The sequence below is a fragment of the Phycomyces blakesleeanus genome (genome assembly GCF_001638985.1).
Source record: "Phycomyces blakesleeanus NRRL 1555(-) unplaced genomic scaffold PHYBLscaffold_18, whole genome shotgun sequence".
NCBI lineage: Eukaryota > Fungi > Mucoromycota > Mucoromycetes > Mucorales > Phycomycetaceae > Phycomyces > Phycomyces blakesleeanus.
In genome coordinates, this window is record NW_017265151.1 from 1,098,580 (window position 1) to 1,117,504 (window position 18,925).

Consider the following 18,925-nt stretch of genomic DNA (forward strand, 5'->3'; position numbering starts at 1 on the left):
TGCTATGGAAATTAATTAATTAATATATATATATATATATATATATATAATTTTATAAACACAATTTTGTGGGGTTGATTTGATTACAAAGTACAAAACTCATGTCAAAAAAAAACAAGTTCTGGTTCTGGGTCTGGTTAGGGTTAGGGTTCCCTTGCACAGAACTATTACGAGTGTGTTGGATACCAAATATATACACACACAAACAGGTATGTATTCATTTACATGTGGATAAGAAAAGTATCTCTTAATCAGAGACAAAGTATAATGCAAAGACAGATAGCTTCTATTGTGTATGTATGTTTATGTATATAGTTCTTTGAAATAAATCATAAGCTCCTATTATAAATGTACACCTTCTTCTGCCCCTCCTATCAGCAAGGATTATATTTGTTCTTTAATATATATATATATGTGTGTGTGTGTGTATAGTATTTCCAGGATACTAGCCTTGGTCTATATAAAGATATTTTGCTTTGTAAAGATACTATATTTCAATGTATATATGTATATTGAACAAAAAATAAATAAAGAGAGAAAGGAAAAAGAAAAGCCATAAAAAAATAAAGAAGTAGATTTTTGTCTTTATACAGGAGAAATTTAAAACTTTATATGTATATATATGTATATATATATTAAGCTTAATTCCATACCCATAATTCAAGATCGTAGGTTTAAAAATAATAACAGGCGTTCTGTCCTACTTGAGATTTCTTTTTTTTTATAGACAATACAAGAAAATTGTACTTTAAATGCTTCTTTGAATTATATGGAATATCAATAGAATATTTATATAAACATGAGTGTGCCCTAAAGAAAATCTATCAGATCGGCTAAAATATTTTAGTAACTATGAAATACATTTGATTTCATAATAGATAAAGATATATAAATGACAGGCTAGGAGATCCGAGGAGATCCAAAAATGAAACCATGCGAGAATTGTATAAATATATATATATATATAAAGGTTTGATCAGATAGAGAATATAGATTGTGGTTATAGATATAGATGTGGACTTAGATATAGATATAGGTTTGTTGAATTGAATGTGTTATCTTGTCTGACCTAAAGCCTATCCTTTTAATGTCCTCTTATTCATCTATAAATATTGAATTGGACTGTATCTAGGTAACTGGATCATATAAAGAGTCAAGCTATGTGTTAATAGTAGCGTAGATACAGGTGTAAGATCAAGTAAAGTCAATTATTTAAAAGAAGTATAAACAGTTGTTTGAAATAGACCTTTTTTTTAAATTTTTTAATTTTAATTTTAATTTTTCTTTAAAAATATATATATAAAAAAATATAATGTAATATAATATAAAAGACTATAATGGTATAGAGGTTTTTCCTTTCCAATGACTCAATCTGATCCGATTTTTTTTATAGTAGCAGCATTAGTAGTAGCCTTATTATTATTGTTGTTGTTTTAAATAAAGTAAAATGGACATTGAACTTAAAGTGGTGCTCTGTGCGTGGGCAAAGAAGATACATAATTACATTCGAGGAAATTTTTTTATGGCCAAATAGAGAAAAATAAAGTCAACAACATTAAACATATATTGACATTATTTTCATGGTTTTGATCCCACAAGATACAGAGAAAAGATGTCATTAAAATATATTTCTTATTAATACAATATAGTATAAAATAGTTAGTCATTAAGAATCACGCCAGAAGATTAGTCCATTACATCAATCAAATATTTTGGCTCATAATCAGTAAGTTTTATTACAAGGACTATATAAATTTGAATTTGATTTTGAATTTTTGATATAGGTGTATTGCAGATAGACATTGAAGTTTGATCCAGACCCTTTTGCTTAATCTATTCATAAGAAGAAAGAAGAAAGCTTCTGGCTTGTGAGATTTTGATTTTTTTTGTAGGGTTCACATTTGTCCACATCTGTCCACATACCGGCTAAAAAGTTAGGCGTGAGTCGGATTCAGCTTCCGCTCATCCCGCCACATCTTCATTCCTTTCTTTATTATAAGGTTCATATTAGAAATATCTTATACTCGACCCTTTTGGGCGATCTTTTTTTTTGTCTCTCTCTGCCTTTAGCTTATGACAAAAACAAAAAAAAGCCGATGATCCGATGAGGGTTCAAGATAGGCAAACCCTTTCCCTTTACTTTCCTTCCCTCCTTCCCTCCTTCCTTTTATATACCAAATCTACATAATTGATAGTATTTTCTATAGATCGTATCATGTACCAAATCAGACATTTCCCAACCAAAGTTTCAAATAAAGAAAAGAAGCAGAAACAGAAGAAAAAGACGAGGATTGTTCCGGAGAGGCAAATCGGATTCCCTTAATCAGCCTCTTTTTTTTTAAAAAAATTATTTATAATAAAGAAAAGGTGTTAAATGACTAGCATTCCGCTATTCTCCATGCGATTTATACAAAAATCATGATCGTCTGGGTCAAAAGAACAATCATTGATCCGATATTTCAACCAAGCATAAAGTAGTAGTAATAGTAAATAGTAATAGGATGAAAAAATAAATAATAAATAAACACTTCTCCGACTAATTATTAGCAGGCTATTCAATTCAATTATGTATTTATACACTCGCTTCCACCTATATCCATTGTCCAAAACACAACTTGGCAGTTCCACCTAATTCCCGGGTAACCGTTTAGTCGCCGTCCGCCTACAGATTTTTTCAATTTTTTTTTTTCAATTTTTTTTTAAAAAAAGTAAATCAGCAGTATATAAACAGACAGGAGAAAATATCAGAACATCTTTATCACATCATACCAGCATTCTTTCATATAACCATTTTCATTCTTATCATTCATCATCATGGCCTTCTTCCACATCCCTTTCTTCCACAAGAACCGCAACGGTATTGTCCCTCACCATGACGAACACTCCAAAGAATCATCGGACCACAAGGACGACCACAAGGAAGAAGATCATTCGAACTCTCACTCTCACTTTCATTGGCACTCGAATCTCTTCCTACTCGCCAGCAACAAGAAGTTCATGAATGACCCTACACGTACCAGTGACCATCCAGACGTAGTTGGTTACTACTATGACCCCATGAGCGTTGGTTCCCACCGTCATCACGGATACGAGTACGACATCACAAACACTGGTGCATAAAAAAATATATTTAGGCCTCAAGCACAAAGCACAAAGCACAAACATTTACACAAGCATTTATAACTACAAACAGACAATGGTTTCTGTTTTAGCCTTACATTTATCTTATCTCATTATCCTTACTACTATTACTCTGTATACTATCTATTAATCCCCCCAAAGGACCCTTCCTATTCATCTCTTTCTTGTACTATATCATACAACATTTTGTTACATACTCTATATATCTTTATACCCTATACTTTATCACGACTATTTTATTTTATTTTATTTTAAAATAATAATAATAATAAAATCAAAACACACAAACACAAACACAAATCATCGTCTTTATTCATCTTTATACATGTATACACAAATTGAACTATTTTATCGTCTTATCAGTTTTTAAAGAAGTATTTTCTTATTTATAATTGATCATTTAATTAATCTAATTCACTTGCACTATTACCCACCCAATTGCTTAATTCACCTTCAAAAAGTTTGTCTAGGTCTTTCATTACAATACGCAATATATCAAATTTAGAAGCAAATGAATTTTTAAATAACATCCCTTGTAAAGAATATATCTACTATGTATTTACTATATGACTGATTGTGTTTATTATTAAATTATAAACAATTTTTTTTTGATTTTTTTTTTAATAATAGAGACCTTGGTGAAATCTTGTAAAATATTTGGAGGAGTTTAAATCATCCGTATAAAGAAATCTGGGTGTGAAAAACGCGAATGTTTGATAAATTTTCTCAAAAGTTTGTCAAACTTGAAAGAAATTTTTCAAACATTGTAAAACATAATAGACCAATCATGTTGTATTATTTCTTTGTTGCTAAACACACGAATAAATTAAGCTTGAAAATATTAATAGTTGTAATTTTAACGTATGCATGTAAGAATATAAGCATCCCTTCAGTATACTTTTCTTTACTTATTTTTTCTCATTATTTTTTTAATAAAGTTAGTATTAATATTTTTGTTCTAACATAATACCAAGAAAAAAATGACTATTATTTAATAAAAGTTAACGAATCTCTCATTAGCTTGATTATATGAAGCAGCATTCGTGAGCTTAGTACTACTCCTTTTCCGACAGGCAATGATTACCAAATGTATACTATGTTTGAGACATGATATTCCGACAAAAAATGTTTGATAGAAATCCATATTTGGTAACTCGGCACCTAAATGTCTCTTATCGTCTCACCAAGGTCCCTAATTTTTTAAAAAAAAGTTTTGCCTGGAAAGCCACAAAAGAATAGAGAAACAAATGCTTGGATTAAATACCAAAAACAATTGGCCAATAACAAAGCAGTATAAGTTAAATTCTGAAACCCCCCTTTTTTCCTTTCTAACTTTTCTTTTTGTCGAATTTTATTATTACTGCTACCACTACTACTACTACTATTTCTTAAATGAGTATATCAATAATAATAATCTTATACTATGTCTATATATCTATAGCCAAGCTCTTATCCAATAATATTACTTGGGTGTCAAATCTTGTTCATTGTCTATATTGATCTGATATCTATACCAAATAAGTGTATCTTTATTAAGATTGCGACAGACTTGAAAGTATAAAAATTTCGAAGCAGTAAAATACATTTGGCTTTAAATAGATGACAGACATAGTAGTCAATTGTTAAAGAAAATTATAAACTATTATATTGTCTCTTTTAATCTTGCTATCTAATTAGTGTAGACACCAGAGTAAAGTATGATGTTTACTAGTCTTTGTACCAAACGATCTTGGAAATAATAATTATATTTGTCCAGAGCTTATGTAGTCCTCAGATTCAATTAAGCCCATCATTCATGCCAATGAGAAGTCATCTTGACCTCGCCTAAAAAAACAACCAATTAATGTGCCTAATTCCATCGATTGTCACCTTGTGTCTTTATACTTTTTATTTGATTGTAAAACTATAATAAAATATGGATTTGCTTTCTAGTGACTGTCAAGTTTCTTCTTGTGCCTGTTCGTATAATTTTTTTTTTTTTACATTTGACCCAAATAAAAGCACAAGCCAGTTTGAAGTAACCTTTAAATCACCGCTTTCGGATTTGTACTCAGACTTTATGATTATATTATATTTTACTGCTACACCGATCGAGACCAGTCCTTTTGTCACTTGCTTCTTTTACATATCTTACTTCTTTACGTCTTTACTTTCTCTTATATATACAGTAATTTGCTCTTCTCATACACTTTTACACATCATTTTCTTCCTTAGAATTTAGAATTACAGTCAATAGAACATGAAAATAAAATATCTACGCCTAATTTACAAACAGCACATCAAATGATAAGAATAAGTAATAATTATCATATGAATATACGCATTTTTATCTTTTTTTTTTTTGCTTTACATAACCAAAATTCTTACGTCAATACTTCTTACATCATCTCTAAATCCTTATTAGTATTATTACTAAAAGACACGTTCGAAGCGATGTCATTTGTTTCTCTCTTCTTGACTTTACACAGTCTTTTTTTATTGCTTATAATGCTTTCCGCTGTTGATTATCAAGCCTTACAACTCATTCGTCATATTCTCTACTTTGCTGCCCTTATGGCCTGTATTCGACTAATAGTCGAAAGTGTCCGCTTACTCGCAAGGGCATACCGAGCACTTTACGCAGTTTTTTCGGGTCCCTCTGCCAATGACACAAATGTGCCTCCTCTTCTTCCTCCAGCGCCAAAAGACAACAGCAAATATAATGCTCAGGTAAAAATAAATAAATAATAAAATAGTAGGTTGAGATATAAAAGAACTCTTTGAAACTGTTTATAGGTCTTTCTTTACTCATAAATAAAAATGAAATAAAAGTGCTCCTTCTTATACGAAAATACAATCTGGTTTGTATGTTTATTATATCGCAATTTCTCAAGGACTTCCTTTTATTATGCTTAGATATTAAGAGAGCTGTCACTACTTTATATCGTGCTTGTGTTACGGTTACTGTATTTTTCTACTAATTAATTTGCCAACTCTGAATGAATGAACAAAAATTAATTATTGAAAATACTGTAGACGAGAGTGGCAATCTAAGAGCAGCAAAAAAGAAATGCGAGAAACTATAATCATTATAATCCTAAGAGGGAATGAAAAGAGGAATAAGGAAGTTGACATACTGCAAGATACAAAAAAAAATTCAAGTTGTACTTTGGATCAAATTGAGAGAGAGGCACATAAGCAACACGATTTAAAGCACCCTATGGGTTTTCTTGATCCCATTCATAATTATCAATTGCATTATTTCTTGCTTGTATACTGTTTTCGAAGAAGATTTCTTAAAGGAGTCAAGTCAATAAGGACCACACTAAAATAATCTTATAGTGCATCTACTTATTTTGGAGCACAGCTTACCAAGGCATACATCCCATTCAAAGAACTCTTTCACCAATGGAATCAGCAGCTCGCTTTCGACAATTTCATAAGCCATTTCGGCCGCCATAACAGTAGCTCGTTCAGTTTGTACATTTTCCTAATCCTCAATTACTAGTAGCCCTTCCTCATCAGGCCCGTTCGTATCAGTATTAGATACTAAAGTAGTGGCATTGACAACGTGACGCGATGCAGTAGTAGACGCTTGCTTGTCGGTCTAGGTGATGGCAGTAATGAGCATGCTTACACTAGACGTACTAGCTGTCGAGCTATTATTTTTTTATTCCCAGACTTGGTGCTTTATAAAAAGTCTGTAAAAGGAGGGAGAAAAAAAAAGGCACTATTAGAACTGTAGTAGCAAAGAATATTATTACAAGAAATATATGTACCTTGTCAAGTTCCCTAGAATACTTCTGTCCACCAAGATGTGATAGTTTAATATCATTGAATTCGCCTTTTGGCTCTGCTACTTATTTTTCTTGCTCAATTTGCTTTTAGAGTTTTTCGGTGTTAATGACAGAGCGGCGGTCGCGGGCGGCTTTAAGTAAGAGCGTATTATCTTGATTAGATTTATAAAAGTGCCAGTACTTTACTACACGGAAAAGAAGTAAAAACCAAGTCACAGAATACACGTGAGTAGATAAAGCAAAACGTCCAAAAATGAGAAAGGGAGAGAAAAAGAAAGGCCTGTTCGTGTCAGTTTAGCGTGAAAAGAGAGTGCATCTTGTTTTTTGTTTTTATAAATATATATATATTTCATTTATTATTATTTTTATTTCAATAATTTACCTTAATGCCTCGAGACAGTCATTTAAAAAAGATCTTGGGAAGCTCTACGTACAATACTGTTGCAAGCAGTAATGTGTTGCTTATTGGTGCAGGTGGAATTGGTTGTGAAGTACTCAAGAATCTGGTTTTGATGGGGTTCAAGAATATATCGGTGGTAAGAGAACCAAAGATGTACACGTCTTTGACTCTCTCATCACATTGAGAGCAATACAAATAATAATATAATATAATAAAATACAATACAATACAATATAATAAGGCTTTAGTTACAATTATATATGTGTATATATGAAAATATAAAATATATAAAAAGGGCAACAAATAAGAAGAAGAATGAGAACATGAACACAATTCTCTTTATTATTTTAGGTAGATTTGGATACGATTGAAATATCAAATCTTAACCGTCAATTCCTTTTTCAAAAAGAACATGTTGGACAACCAAAAGCTCATGTAAGTCTTTAAGAGACATACATTATTACCAAACAAAACAAAACAAAAAATACACACAAATTGAGCCACCAGGTTTATTATCATATTCCTAAACACGTCAACGTCAATATAAACTATGCGAATCAAATCATAATAATAATAATAATAATAATGAAAAGGTGGCAAGAGAAGCAGTGCTTAAATTTCAGCCCAAAGCCAATATCACATCCCACCACGCCAATATCAAAGACTCTCAATTTGGAATTGAATGGTTCAAACAATTCTCTTTTGTATTGAACGCTCTTGACAACCTTGGTAAAATTATAAGAATATATAATATATAATGAAAATTTTATAATTGGATTTCTAGAAAAAGATACATAAAAAAAAGTGAATAGAGATGTATATTATTCTACGATAATATTAAATTATTGATTGACGTGTCTAATCCTATATTTTAGATGCAAGATACTATGTCAATAAAATGTGCTTGGCTGCAGAAATACCATTAGTAGAATCAGGAACATCTGGGTACAAAGGACAGTCCTATATCATCAAAAAGGTAACATTAATTAGAAAGTGATATTTTAACAGCAACAACGAAATAAAGATCCAACATGCCTTCTGTCATTCTTATCTAGGGTGTTACAGAGTGCTTTAGCTGCAGTCCCAAACCAACTCCAACTACATATCCTGTATGTACTATTCGTAGTACTCCAAATGCACCTATACACTGCATTGTCTGGGCAAAGAATTTTCTCTTCTGGTAACCTTGATTCTGTGCGTGTTTATATTGTATGCTAATACCCCTAAAAAATTAAATGTATTATCCTAGTCAGTTGTTTGGTGATGCTGAATTAAGTGATGCAATCAAAGAGGACGCTTCTGATGACAATGGTAAATATTATGTGTTATGTATACAAAGAGAAGGTAGTTGTTGTGCGTGAGTAATCATAAATACTATTGTTATTCTTTAACAGAAGAGTTATCTGAATTGAAGAGAGAGGCTAATGATTTAAAAGAAATCAAAAATGCCATGGGAACAGAGGAATACACTAGATTAGTATTCACAAAGGTAATGTAAATATACCGTTCAATAGAATAAAAAAAAAAGAGGAACTTGGTGACTTTGAATAAATATTACCAAACTGTGTGTGTGATTGTGCTTGTGCTTGTACTTGAGCTTGTGTTTCTACACCAAGGTAAAAAAAATACATCTAACTTTTACTACCACCTTTTTTTTATAGGTATTCACAACTGATATTCAACGATTATTGGATGCAAATATCTCTCGAGGAGGAAGAAAGCCTCCTTGTCCGTTAGATTATGAAACGCTTGATAAACAAGCCAAAGATCCAAAACAAACAGTTGAAAATGAAGATGGCCAGGAAACACTGGCAGACCGAAAAGTCTGGTCTCTTCCTGAATGTTTCCATGTATTTAAAGAGAGGTAAGAGAGAGATAGACGCACAAGCGAACATACTTGAGGACTTGATAATGCTGTTTTTTGGAGCCACCCATTTATACATGAATCTAATCTCTGACACAATGTTTTCTTGTCAATATATTCTAGTGCAAATAATCTTGCCTTGCAGTTGATCGCTCAACAAGCAAACGATCCCAATGCTATGCTTTCTTTTGATAAAGACGATGATGTCGCTATGGACTTTGTCACTTCAGCCTCAAATTTACGAGCTTATGTATTTGATATCGAACAAAAGTGTTTATTTGACGTCAAATGTAAGTAAATATGACGTGGAATATAAATAATCGAAATAATTTACAGTATATAATTCTAACAAAACATGTTTTCATCCTCTTTATAACTTTTATTATTGATTAGCCATGGCAGGAAATATCATTCCAGCAATTGCTACCACAAATGCGATTATCGGTGGTGAAGTAGTCATGAATGCTTACCGTATCCTCAACAATAAAATTGAAAAATCAAAGCGAGTAAGTAAAAGAAAAGGAAGATAAAAAAGAAGAATTTTACAAATAATAATAGAGCATGGTTATTGTTGAGAATGCTGACATTTTCTTTCTCTTCTTCTTCTTTTTTTTGCTGTTTAATTTGTGTAAAAGAACTATGTGGATACACAAGTAGCCAATGGTAGCGCTTTTATGAATGAAGAAATAAGCAAACCAAACCCTGAATGCGATGTTTGCAAATCCAAAAATGTGCCAATCCAAGTCAGCAAAGAAAGCGCAACTTTGGGAGATATAATTGATTCGATTATATTGAAGCCAGTAGAAGACGGGGGCGTAGGTTTTGATGAAGAATTCCTGATTATGGACGGAAACAAGTAAAGATCAAATTTGACTATATATACCAGTAGAATAGTATCATTTGTCTTTTATTTTTGACAATTGCTCTTTATCAATAGGCTTATTTACGATCCCGACTATGATGATAACAAGAATTTGCTATTGAAAGAGCTTGGTATTCAAGATAGCAGCATATTACGAGTTTCTCCTGATGAAGGACAACCTCTTGATCTTATAGTTCAATTTATGTGAGTCTGATAATGTGTGTGTGTGTATACTTAAAGATATATATGCATATACAGGAATCTAAAGAAAAATATTACTTCAAAGATTAATCCAGGCTCATATTTCTATATAAATTGAAAAAAAATTGTAGTGACCCACTATCAGATGACAAAGATATTGTGGCTCGAATTACACCAAAAGATATTCCAACCAAAGAGAAACTGGTTTCTAGACACAAACGTTCTCTGGAAGATGTCGAAATGGAGGAGAAAGAACGGCCCATGAAGAAGCGAGCGACCTCAGAAGATATGGATGTTAGCGATAATCTTGCACGTGAGTTCTGGGCTTCACTTGCAGCTGATAAAGCTCAGGCCGCCTCTAGTATCTCAGAAAGTCAGCAAACCAACACATCTATCTCTGGCGGACCTTCTGGATCTTATGAAATGGTGTGTTTGATTTCAGATGACGAAGATGAGGATGACAGTAAAAATGAAACTAAGGAAGAATTGAACATCTCATCAAGTCAAATCACCTTGGATGAAAGCGATTGGAGAGAGCAGTCCTTTGAAAACTCGGGAGAAAATAGCTCAGATCAAAACACAGTTGTAGTGATATCTTCAGATGAAGAGGATTAAAACTGAAAAGATATATGCTTATGGTTGTGAAAATATATGTATGCAAGATCTCTCAAGTAGACACATACCCTATTAGTTAAAAGCTTTGGTATCGCTTCTCAGTTTTCTGTCTCTTTCTATTCAGTTCCAATAAATCAATGTTGTTTTTTTTAACACAATATCTAAGTTTGATTTTTATACTCTTGTTCTCGGATACGGTTCTTTTGCCTTTTTTTTCGGTTTAAGAAAATGTCACGGCCAATTATAAAGATACTTAACAAAGGGATCGTTTTTGAGCATTCCAAACGTCTTAGGACTTCAAGCGATGATGATACTGAGGAGGAGTCCTTGTCGCCATCTATATCAGAACGCTTTAAAAGACCCTGTACTGAAATATACCCACAGGCCCCAAACTTTTCTTGTGAGGCATATTACAATAATACAATCATACCATTTCAACTTTCAATGCCTTTGAAATTCTCACGAGGTGTTGTTTTGTTTTTTTACGAACGAGACTTGTAAGTAGCAAGATTCTAGAAAGAAAAGCAAGCGGGCACGTAGTCAAATCTCATCTCTTTGTTGTTTTTCTTCTTCTTGTTTTCTTCTTGTTTGGCTTTAGCATGGAACAAGCATCAGTGGATATCAATCAGATCGAGTAAATTATTTGCTGTATTATTCTTGCTTTTGCAAACAAACGAACAAAAAAGAATCATACCACTTTGGTTCTGCTATCTAACAAAAGATATATGTATATGTATATGTATATGTATATATACATGTAAATGTACTTATAGGAATAACCTTGCGTATTTTTCAAGTGTCCAAGTTTTGCCTATTGCTGTTTCTGTAGACACTATCAATAATCATAAGGCATTTCTCGATAGGCCTGATGTTTATGGAATCATAGATCCAATATCATTTCCATTATGCAAGTACATATTCAATGCATAATAGTGCTTTATTCTGATTTTTCTCTGATTTCTATTCGTACTTAGTGGCCGATACTACTCGTTTAATATCTCGCTGTATGGGTGTAATGAATGACAAGACTGGCTCTGCGGAAAGGTGCGCAGCTAGTGAATATTCATTATCACATGCAAAGTAAAATTATTGATTTAGAAATGGGGGTTCTTTATCTATATCTTCTTTTGTGAGAATAGATCAGCATTTATCATTGATAAAGAAGGCTTTGTAATGTACAAATTTAAACCACGTTACGTTGATAAACCAGTGCCTTATCCAATGAACCTAATTTTTTCAAAGGCAAGTCTGTACATTAATATTATCACTATTATTGTGTGTATGAATATATGTACATGTCTATACAATATTTAACCAGCCTCAAATCTATCTGTAATTTATATCCTTTAGCTTGGCTTGTTGAAGTAAGGTACAATGCACCAACCACTTGATTATTGGTCTTTTATTAAATACTTTAATATATATAATATTAGCCCATTGACATTACCACATCCTGTTAATTAAAAGATAATTGGTCCATCAATATTTATACTATTAGAATGTGAACAACATCAAACCTCTTTGGAGAAGTAAAAAAATAAAGTCTCAATAAAAAATATAATAAAATATTGTTTCAAGAACTGGAAACCAAGCAAAATATCTTTACAAGTACTCCTTTTATATTATGTGTACCAGAAATCATTATTACTAATTTTCAACAAAAAGATTGATATACCAAATCTTGCATTTCATTCATTAACAAGTGATATTACCATTTAATACATAATGTACTTGAATATCTGTCTACTTCTGATTTACCTACTGACCAAAATGCAGAATAGCTTCATACAGCTGCAAAATTTATAAAGTAAAGCAATGATAATAGTAACTTATTTGAAACCCCCAATTTGAAAAATTGTGATATTCTTTTATGGCAAATAGCAAATTTTATTAAGAAACGAAAAATATAAATGATCTGATTTGAAAATCGATCGATTGACAAATACATATAATTAACAGATATCAATAAGAATTCTAAAGCTAAAAGTTCAATATAAAGAAAGTCTTAGACGATTCACATAATAATGGAATAAAGTAAGGATATAAACTAATCAAGGTCGAAGTTCTCCAAGTCAGCCTGGGACAAGTAACCCATTTCGAAGCTAGGATACTCAAGTTCAACAGGGCTAAGATCAACAGCAGGAGCACTAGCCTCATAGAGGTAGTCATCAGAATCTGCCATCATACTAGCAGTCTCTTCCTCAGCGAGTCCTCCAAAGAGATGTCCTTTGCCCAACTTGGGGAAAAGGGACTTTTTGTGATCACTAACGACATCTACACCCTTGGAGAGGCCACCAGTAATATCACCAACGACGGGGATTTTTCCGACGAGAGAATCAGCACCCTTTACGAGGCCTCCAGCGACACCACCAATGCTTGGGATGCCAAATGGTAATCCACTGCCAGGGGAGGGAGTCTTGTCATCGATTGCTTCAGCGCCATTTTTAACAGCACCGGTAAGGTCGCCAACGACGGGAATTTTGCCAACGACAGCATCGACACCTTTAGCAAGTCCGCTAGCAGCACCTGAGGCAGCCTTACCAACTCCAGAGATTCCATCACCAATAAGGTCAGCACCCTTCTTGAGGCCACCAGTAACGGTACTAGCTGCATCACCAGCAACATCACCAAGGCCTGGAAGTCCTCCTCCGATCTTAAGGGGGCCACCACTGACAAGATCTGCGCCCTTCTTGAGACTGCCAGTAATATCACCAACGATAGGAACATCACCAACGAGAGCATCTGCACCCTTAATGATATCACCTGCAATGTTACCAACTCCAGAGATTCCATCATCGACAACGTCAATACCCTTCTTGATACTTCCAGTAACACCACTGACAACATCACCAGCAGCATCAGCGAAGCTTGGGATACCCTTTCCGATACCAGGGACATCACCAGAAAGTCCAGGGATACCAATGTGACCGTCACCAAGACCAGATAATCCTTCAGCAACCTTGTCAGCACCCTTCTTGATACCACCAGTAATGTCGCCAACAATAGGAACGTCTCCAATAAGAGCATCAGTGCCGTCTATGAAACCACTAGCAACGTGTTTAGCAGCATCTCCAAGTCCAGAGATTCCATCGCCAATAACGTCTGCGCCCTTTTTGAGACCATCAGTAACATCTCCAACAATTGGAATTCCGCCAACAAGGGCATCAGCAACCTTTGCACCAGCACCAGCAACATCACCAACGAGACCTCCAACACCATGGGCAGAGTTCTTAGTACCCTCAATAGCACCACCAGCAGCACTACCAGCAGATTCTCCGGCGTCAGCAGGGATATCCATGATACCCTTACCATGATGAGGGAAACCGAAAATTCCGTGATGTCCGAGTTTTGGGGAATCAGGGCCGATAATAGGAAGATGATCAACAACCGATTTGGCACCATCCATAACGTCGCCAGCAACATGGCCAATAGGACCGCCAAGATGGGGAAGGCCAAGGTGAGGGAGACCAAGATGAGGAAGAGCCTTATGACCAACCTTTGAGCCAGCATCACCACCGATACCAGGGAGTTTACCAACAAGTGCCTTGGCACCCTTATTGAGATCTTTAGCAATATCGCCAACAATTGGGATCTTTTCAATAGCATCCTCAAGGCCATGGGCTACACCACCAACAATATGTGAAATGGGTCCACCATGGGGAAGAAGACCGTGATGTCCAATCTTAGATGAGTCGTCGCCACCGAGGTGGGGAAGTGCTCCCAAAAGACCATGATGCTTGTGTTTAGGATCAACAATATCACCGACAATGGGAATCTTGGAAACGACAGAGTCAACGCCCTTCTTGAGGTCACCAACGACTGGAATATTATCAATGACATGATCAACACCATCCTTAAGTCCACCGGCAACATGGGTAATTGGTCCACCAAGATGAGGAAGACCAAGATGAGGAAGACCAAGATGGGGTAGAGCCTTATGACCAACCTTTGAGCCAGCATCACCACCGATACCAGGGAGTTTACCGACGACCGACTTGACGCCCTTGTTGAGATCCTTAGCGACATCTCCAACAATTGGGATATGCTCGACGACGTGCTCAACACCATGGGCGACACCACCAACAACATGGGCAATGGGTCCACCGTGGGGAAGGAGGCCATGATGACCAATCTTTGAGCCAGCGTCACCACCGATACCAGGGAGCTTACCAACTACCGACTTGACACCCTTGTTGAGATCCTTAGCGACATCGCCAACAATTGGAATCTTCTCAATAGCATCTTCAAGACCATGAGCTACACCACCAACAGCGTGGGTAATGGGACCGCCATGAGGAAGAAGACCATGGTGGCCAATCTTAGAAGAATCGTCACCACCGATACCAGGGAGCTTACCAACAACCGATTTGATGCCCTTGTTGAGATCCTTAGCGACATCACCAACAATTGGAATCTTCTCAATAGCATCTTCAAGACCATGAGCTACACCACCAACAGCGTGGGTAATGGGACCGCCATGAGGAAGAAGACCATGGTGGCCAATCTTAGAAGAATCGTCACCACCAATACCAGGGAGCTTACCAACAACCGACTTGATGCCCTTGTTGAGATCCTTAGCGACATCACCAACAATCGGAATCTTCTCAATAGCATCTTCAAGACCATGAGCTACACCACCAACAGCATGGGTAATGGGACCGCCATGAGGAAGAAGACCATGGTGGCCAATCTTAGAAGAATCGTCACCGCCGATACCGGGAATCTTACCAAGAACATCCTTAGCGCCCTTGTTGAGGTCTTTAGCAATGCCACCAACAATTGGGATATGCTCGATTACATGCTCAACACCGTGAACTACACCATTAACAGCATGGGTAATGGGTCCACCATGGGGAAGGAGACCGTGGTGACCAATCTTAGAAGAATCGTGACCACCGATACCGGGAAGCTTACCAAGAACATCCTTAGCGCCCTTGTTGAGGTCTTTAGCAATGCCACCGACAATTGGGATATGCTCAACAACATGCTCAACACCGTGAACTACACCATTAACAGCATGGGTAATGGGTCCACCATGGGGAAGGAGACCGTGGTGACCAATCTTAGAAGAATCGTGACCACCGATACCGGGAAGCTTACCAAGAACGTCCTTAGCACCCTTGTTGATATCTTTAGCAACGTCACCGACAATTGGGATATGCTCAACAACATGCTCAACACCGTGAACTACACCACCAACAGCGTGGGTAATGGGTCCACCGTGGGGAAGGAGACCGTGGTGACCAATCTTAGAAGAATCGTGACCGCCGATACCAGGGAGCTTACCAAGAACATCCTTAGCACCCTTGTTGATGTCTTTAGCAATGTCACCGACAATTGGAATATGCTCAACAACATGCTCGACACCGTGAACTACACCATTAACAGCATGGGTAATGGGTCCACCATGGGGAAGGAGACCGTGGTGACCAATCTTAGAAGAATCGTGACCACCGATACCGGGAAGCTTACCAAGAACGCCCTTAGCACCCTTGTTGATGTCTTTAGCAACGTCACCGACAATTGGGATATGCTCAACAACATGCTCAACACCGTGAACTACACCATTAACAGCATGGGTAATGGGTCCACCATGGGGAAGGAGACCGTGGTGACCAATCTTAGAAGAATCGTGACCACCAATACCGGGAAGCTTACCAAGAACGTCCTTAGCACCCTTGTTGATGTCTTTAGCAACGTCACCGACAATTGGGATATGCTCAACAACATGCTCAACACCGTGAACTACACCATTAACAGCGTGGGTAATGGGTCCACCGTGGGGAAGGAGACCGTGGTGACCAATCTTAGAAGAATCGTGACCGCCGATACCAGGGAGCTTACCAAGAACATCCTTAGCACCCTTGTTGATGTCTTTAGCAATGTCACCGACAATAGGGATATGCTCGACGACGTGCTCAACACCATGGAATACACCGTCAACAGCGTGTTCGACACCATGAGCGACACCACCAACAGCATGGGCAATTGGTCCACCGAGAGGAAGAAGGCCGTGGTGGCCAATCTTAGAGGAGTCGTGGCCGCCGGTACCGGGAAGTTTATTAAGAATGGCTTTAGGACCCTTCTTGAGGCCTTCAGCAATATCACCAACAACTGGGATTTTCTCAACACCATCCTTGACAACATGCCCAAGTGCATCAGCGACATGGCCCAGAAGACCAAAGTGATGGATACCGTGATGGCTGACCTTTCCTGAGCCATTTCCATCAATACCAGGAGGCGTAATAAGGGACTTGACACCCTTGTTCAGGTCTTTAGCAATAGGGCCGACAATTGGAATTTTCTCGACAACATGGTTGATATCTTTGTTCAGCTCACCAACAAGGTTGCCAATAGGACCCCCATGAGGGAACATCTTGTTATGAGTGACCTTAGAGGAATCGCCACCGATACCAGGGAGCTTGCCTATAATGGTTCTAGCACCCTTCTGAAGGTCACCAACAAGTGGAATCTTTTCAACGACATCCTCGACCTTGTGAGCTGCACCACTAACGGCTTGACCAATAGGACCCCCATGGGCAAGGAGACCGCTGTGACCAACCTTGGAAGGTTTGCCACCAATTCCAGGGAGCTTTCCTGCAACTTGAGCAATAGGACCGCCAAGGAGACCATGATGACCAACCTTAGAGGAATCACCGTTTAGGCCAGGAAGCTTACCAACAGTGGCTTTAAGACCCTTTTTGATATCGCCTGCAATATCACCAACAATTGGGATCTTTCCAACAACATGCTCGACTGTATCCTTTACATCACCGACAGCGTGGACAATTGGACCATTGAAAGGAGGGAAGCCATGGTGACCGATCTTTGAGGAATCACCACCAATTCCAGAAATCCTACCAACAATGGATTCGGGACCTTTCATGATATCGCTTGCAATATCACCAACAATTGGGATCTTTCCGACGACCAGCTCGGAACCATCCTTAAGCCCATTAACAATGGACTTGGCATCGTTTTTAAGTCCACCAGCGATTGGACCAACAATGGGAATTTTTTCAAATGCATGCTCAACGCCATGGACAACGTGGGCAATAGGTCCACCATGGTGGAAGAGACCGTGATGACCTGACTTTGAATCATCATCATTACCGATACCAGGGAGCTTATCAACGACAGCCTTGACACCCTTGTTGACATCTTTAGCAATGTCACCGACAATTGGAATATGCTCAACAACATGCTCAACACCGTGAACTACACCATTAACAGCATGGGTAATGGGTCCACCATGGGGAAGGAGACCGTGGTGACCAATCTTAGAAGAGCCGTGACCGCCGATACCAGGGAGCTTACCAAGAACATCCTTAGCACCCTTGTTGATGTCTTTAGCAACGTCACCGACAATTGGGATATGCTCAACAACATGCTCAACACCGTGAACTACACCATTAACAGCGTGGGTAATGGGTCCACCGTGGGGAAGGAGACCGTGGTGACCAATCTTAGAAGAATCGTGACCGCCGATACCAGGGAGCTTACCAAGAACGTCCTTAGCACCCTTGTTGATGTCTTTAGCAACGTCACCGACAATTGGGATATGCTCAACAACATGCTCAACACCGTGAACTACACCACCAACAGCGTGGGTAATGGGTCCACCGTGGGGAAGGAGACCGTGGTGACCAATCTTAGAAGAATCGTGACCGCCGATACCAGGGAGCTTACCAAGAACATCCTTAGCACCCTTGTTGATGTCTTTAGCAATGTCACCGACAATTGGGATATGCTCAACAACATGCTCAACACCGTGAACTACACCACCAACAGCGTGGGTAATGGGTCCACCGTGGGGAAGGAGACCGTGGTGACCAATCTTAGAAGAATCGTGACCGCCGATACCAGGGAGCTTACCAAGAACATCCTTAGCACCCTTGTTGATGTCTTTAGCAATGTCACCGACAATTGGGATATGCTCAACAACATGCTCAACACCGTGAACTACACCACCAACAGCGTGGGTAATGGGTCCACCGTGGGGAAGGAGACCGTGGTGACCAATCTTAGACGAATAAGTGACCGCCGATACCAGGGAGCTTACCAAG

At 37.4% G+C, this 18,925-nt stretch overlaps 6 protein-coding genes across 6 annotated transcripts; 4 read left to right on the forward strand and 2 right to left on the reverse strand.

Annotated features, from left to right (window-relative positions):
* Positions 1-2,814: 2,814 nt before the first annotated feature.
* On the forward strand, positions 2,815-3,120 carry PHYBLDRAFT_171448 (hypothetical protein; the record flags this gene model as incomplete). The annotated part of the gene is made up of 1 exon (XM_018436602.1): positions 2,815-3,120. The coding sequence occupies one exon, from the start codon at positions 2,815-2,817 to the stop codon at positions 3,118-3,120; it is 306 nt and encodes a 101-aa protein (XP_018288742.1).
* Positions 3,121-5,628: 2,508 nt separating this feature from the next.
* On the forward strand, positions 5,629-5,934 carry PHYBLDRAFT_148615 (hypothetical protein; the record flags this gene model as incomplete). Its single annotated transcript, XM_018432115.1, has 2 exons — positions 5,629-5,850; positions 5,917-5,934. 2 exons carry the CDS (start codon positions 5,629-5,631, stop codon positions 5,932-5,934), a joined length of 240 nt encoding a protein of 79 aa, XP_018288743.1.
* A 404-nt stretch (positions 5,935-6,338) lies between these two features.
* PHYBLDRAFT_148616 (hypothetical protein) lies at positions 6,339-6,580 on the reverse strand (the record flags this gene model as incomplete). The annotated part of the gene is made up of 2 exons (XM_018432116.1): positions 6,339-6,415; positions 6,493-6,580. 2 exons carry the CDS (start codon positions 6,578-6,580, stop codon positions 6,339-6,341), a joined length of 165 nt encoding a protein of 54 aa, XP_018288744.1.
* A 636-nt stretch (positions 6,581-7,216) lies between these two features.
* PHYBLDRAFT_135242 (hypothetical protein) lies at positions 7,217-10,251 on the forward strand (the record flags this gene model as incomplete). The annotated part of the gene is made up of 12 exons (XM_018429706.1): positions 7,217-7,453; positions 7,669-7,752; positions 7,911-8,046; positions 8,193-8,293; positions 8,373-8,497; positions 8,567-8,639; positions 8,717-8,806; positions 8,979-9,181; positions 9,305-9,471; positions 9,575-9,687; positions 9,817-10,037; positions 10,119-10,251. The coding sequence occupies exons 1-12, from the start codon at positions 7,304-7,306 to the stop codon at positions 10,249-10,251; spliced, it is 1,596 nt and encodes a 531-aa protein (XP_018288745.1). The 5' UTR covers positions 7,217-7,303.
* Positions 10,252-11,087: 836 nt separating this feature from the next.
* On the forward strand, positions 11,088-12,323 carry PHYBLDRAFT_171450 (hypothetical protein; the record flags this gene model as incomplete). The annotated part of the gene is made up of 6 exons (XM_018436603.1): positions 11,088-11,356; positions 11,458-11,493; positions 11,633-11,770; positions 11,999-12,138; positions 12,210-12,228; positions 12,293-12,323. 6 exons carry the CDS (start codon positions 11,088-11,090, stop codon positions 12,321-12,323), a joined length of 633 nt encoding a protein of 210 aa, XP_018288746.1.
* A 583-nt stretch (positions 12,324-12,906) lies between these two features.
* PHYBLDRAFT_171451 (hypothetical protein) lies at positions 12,907-18,882 on the reverse strand (the record flags this gene model as incomplete). The annotated part of the gene is made up of 1 exon (XM_018436604.1): positions 12,907-18,882. A coding segment is annotated over one exon (5,976 nt), but the record flags the coding sequence as incomplete, so codon positions are not given.
* Between the last annotated feature and the right edge of the window lie 43 nt (positions 18,883-18,925).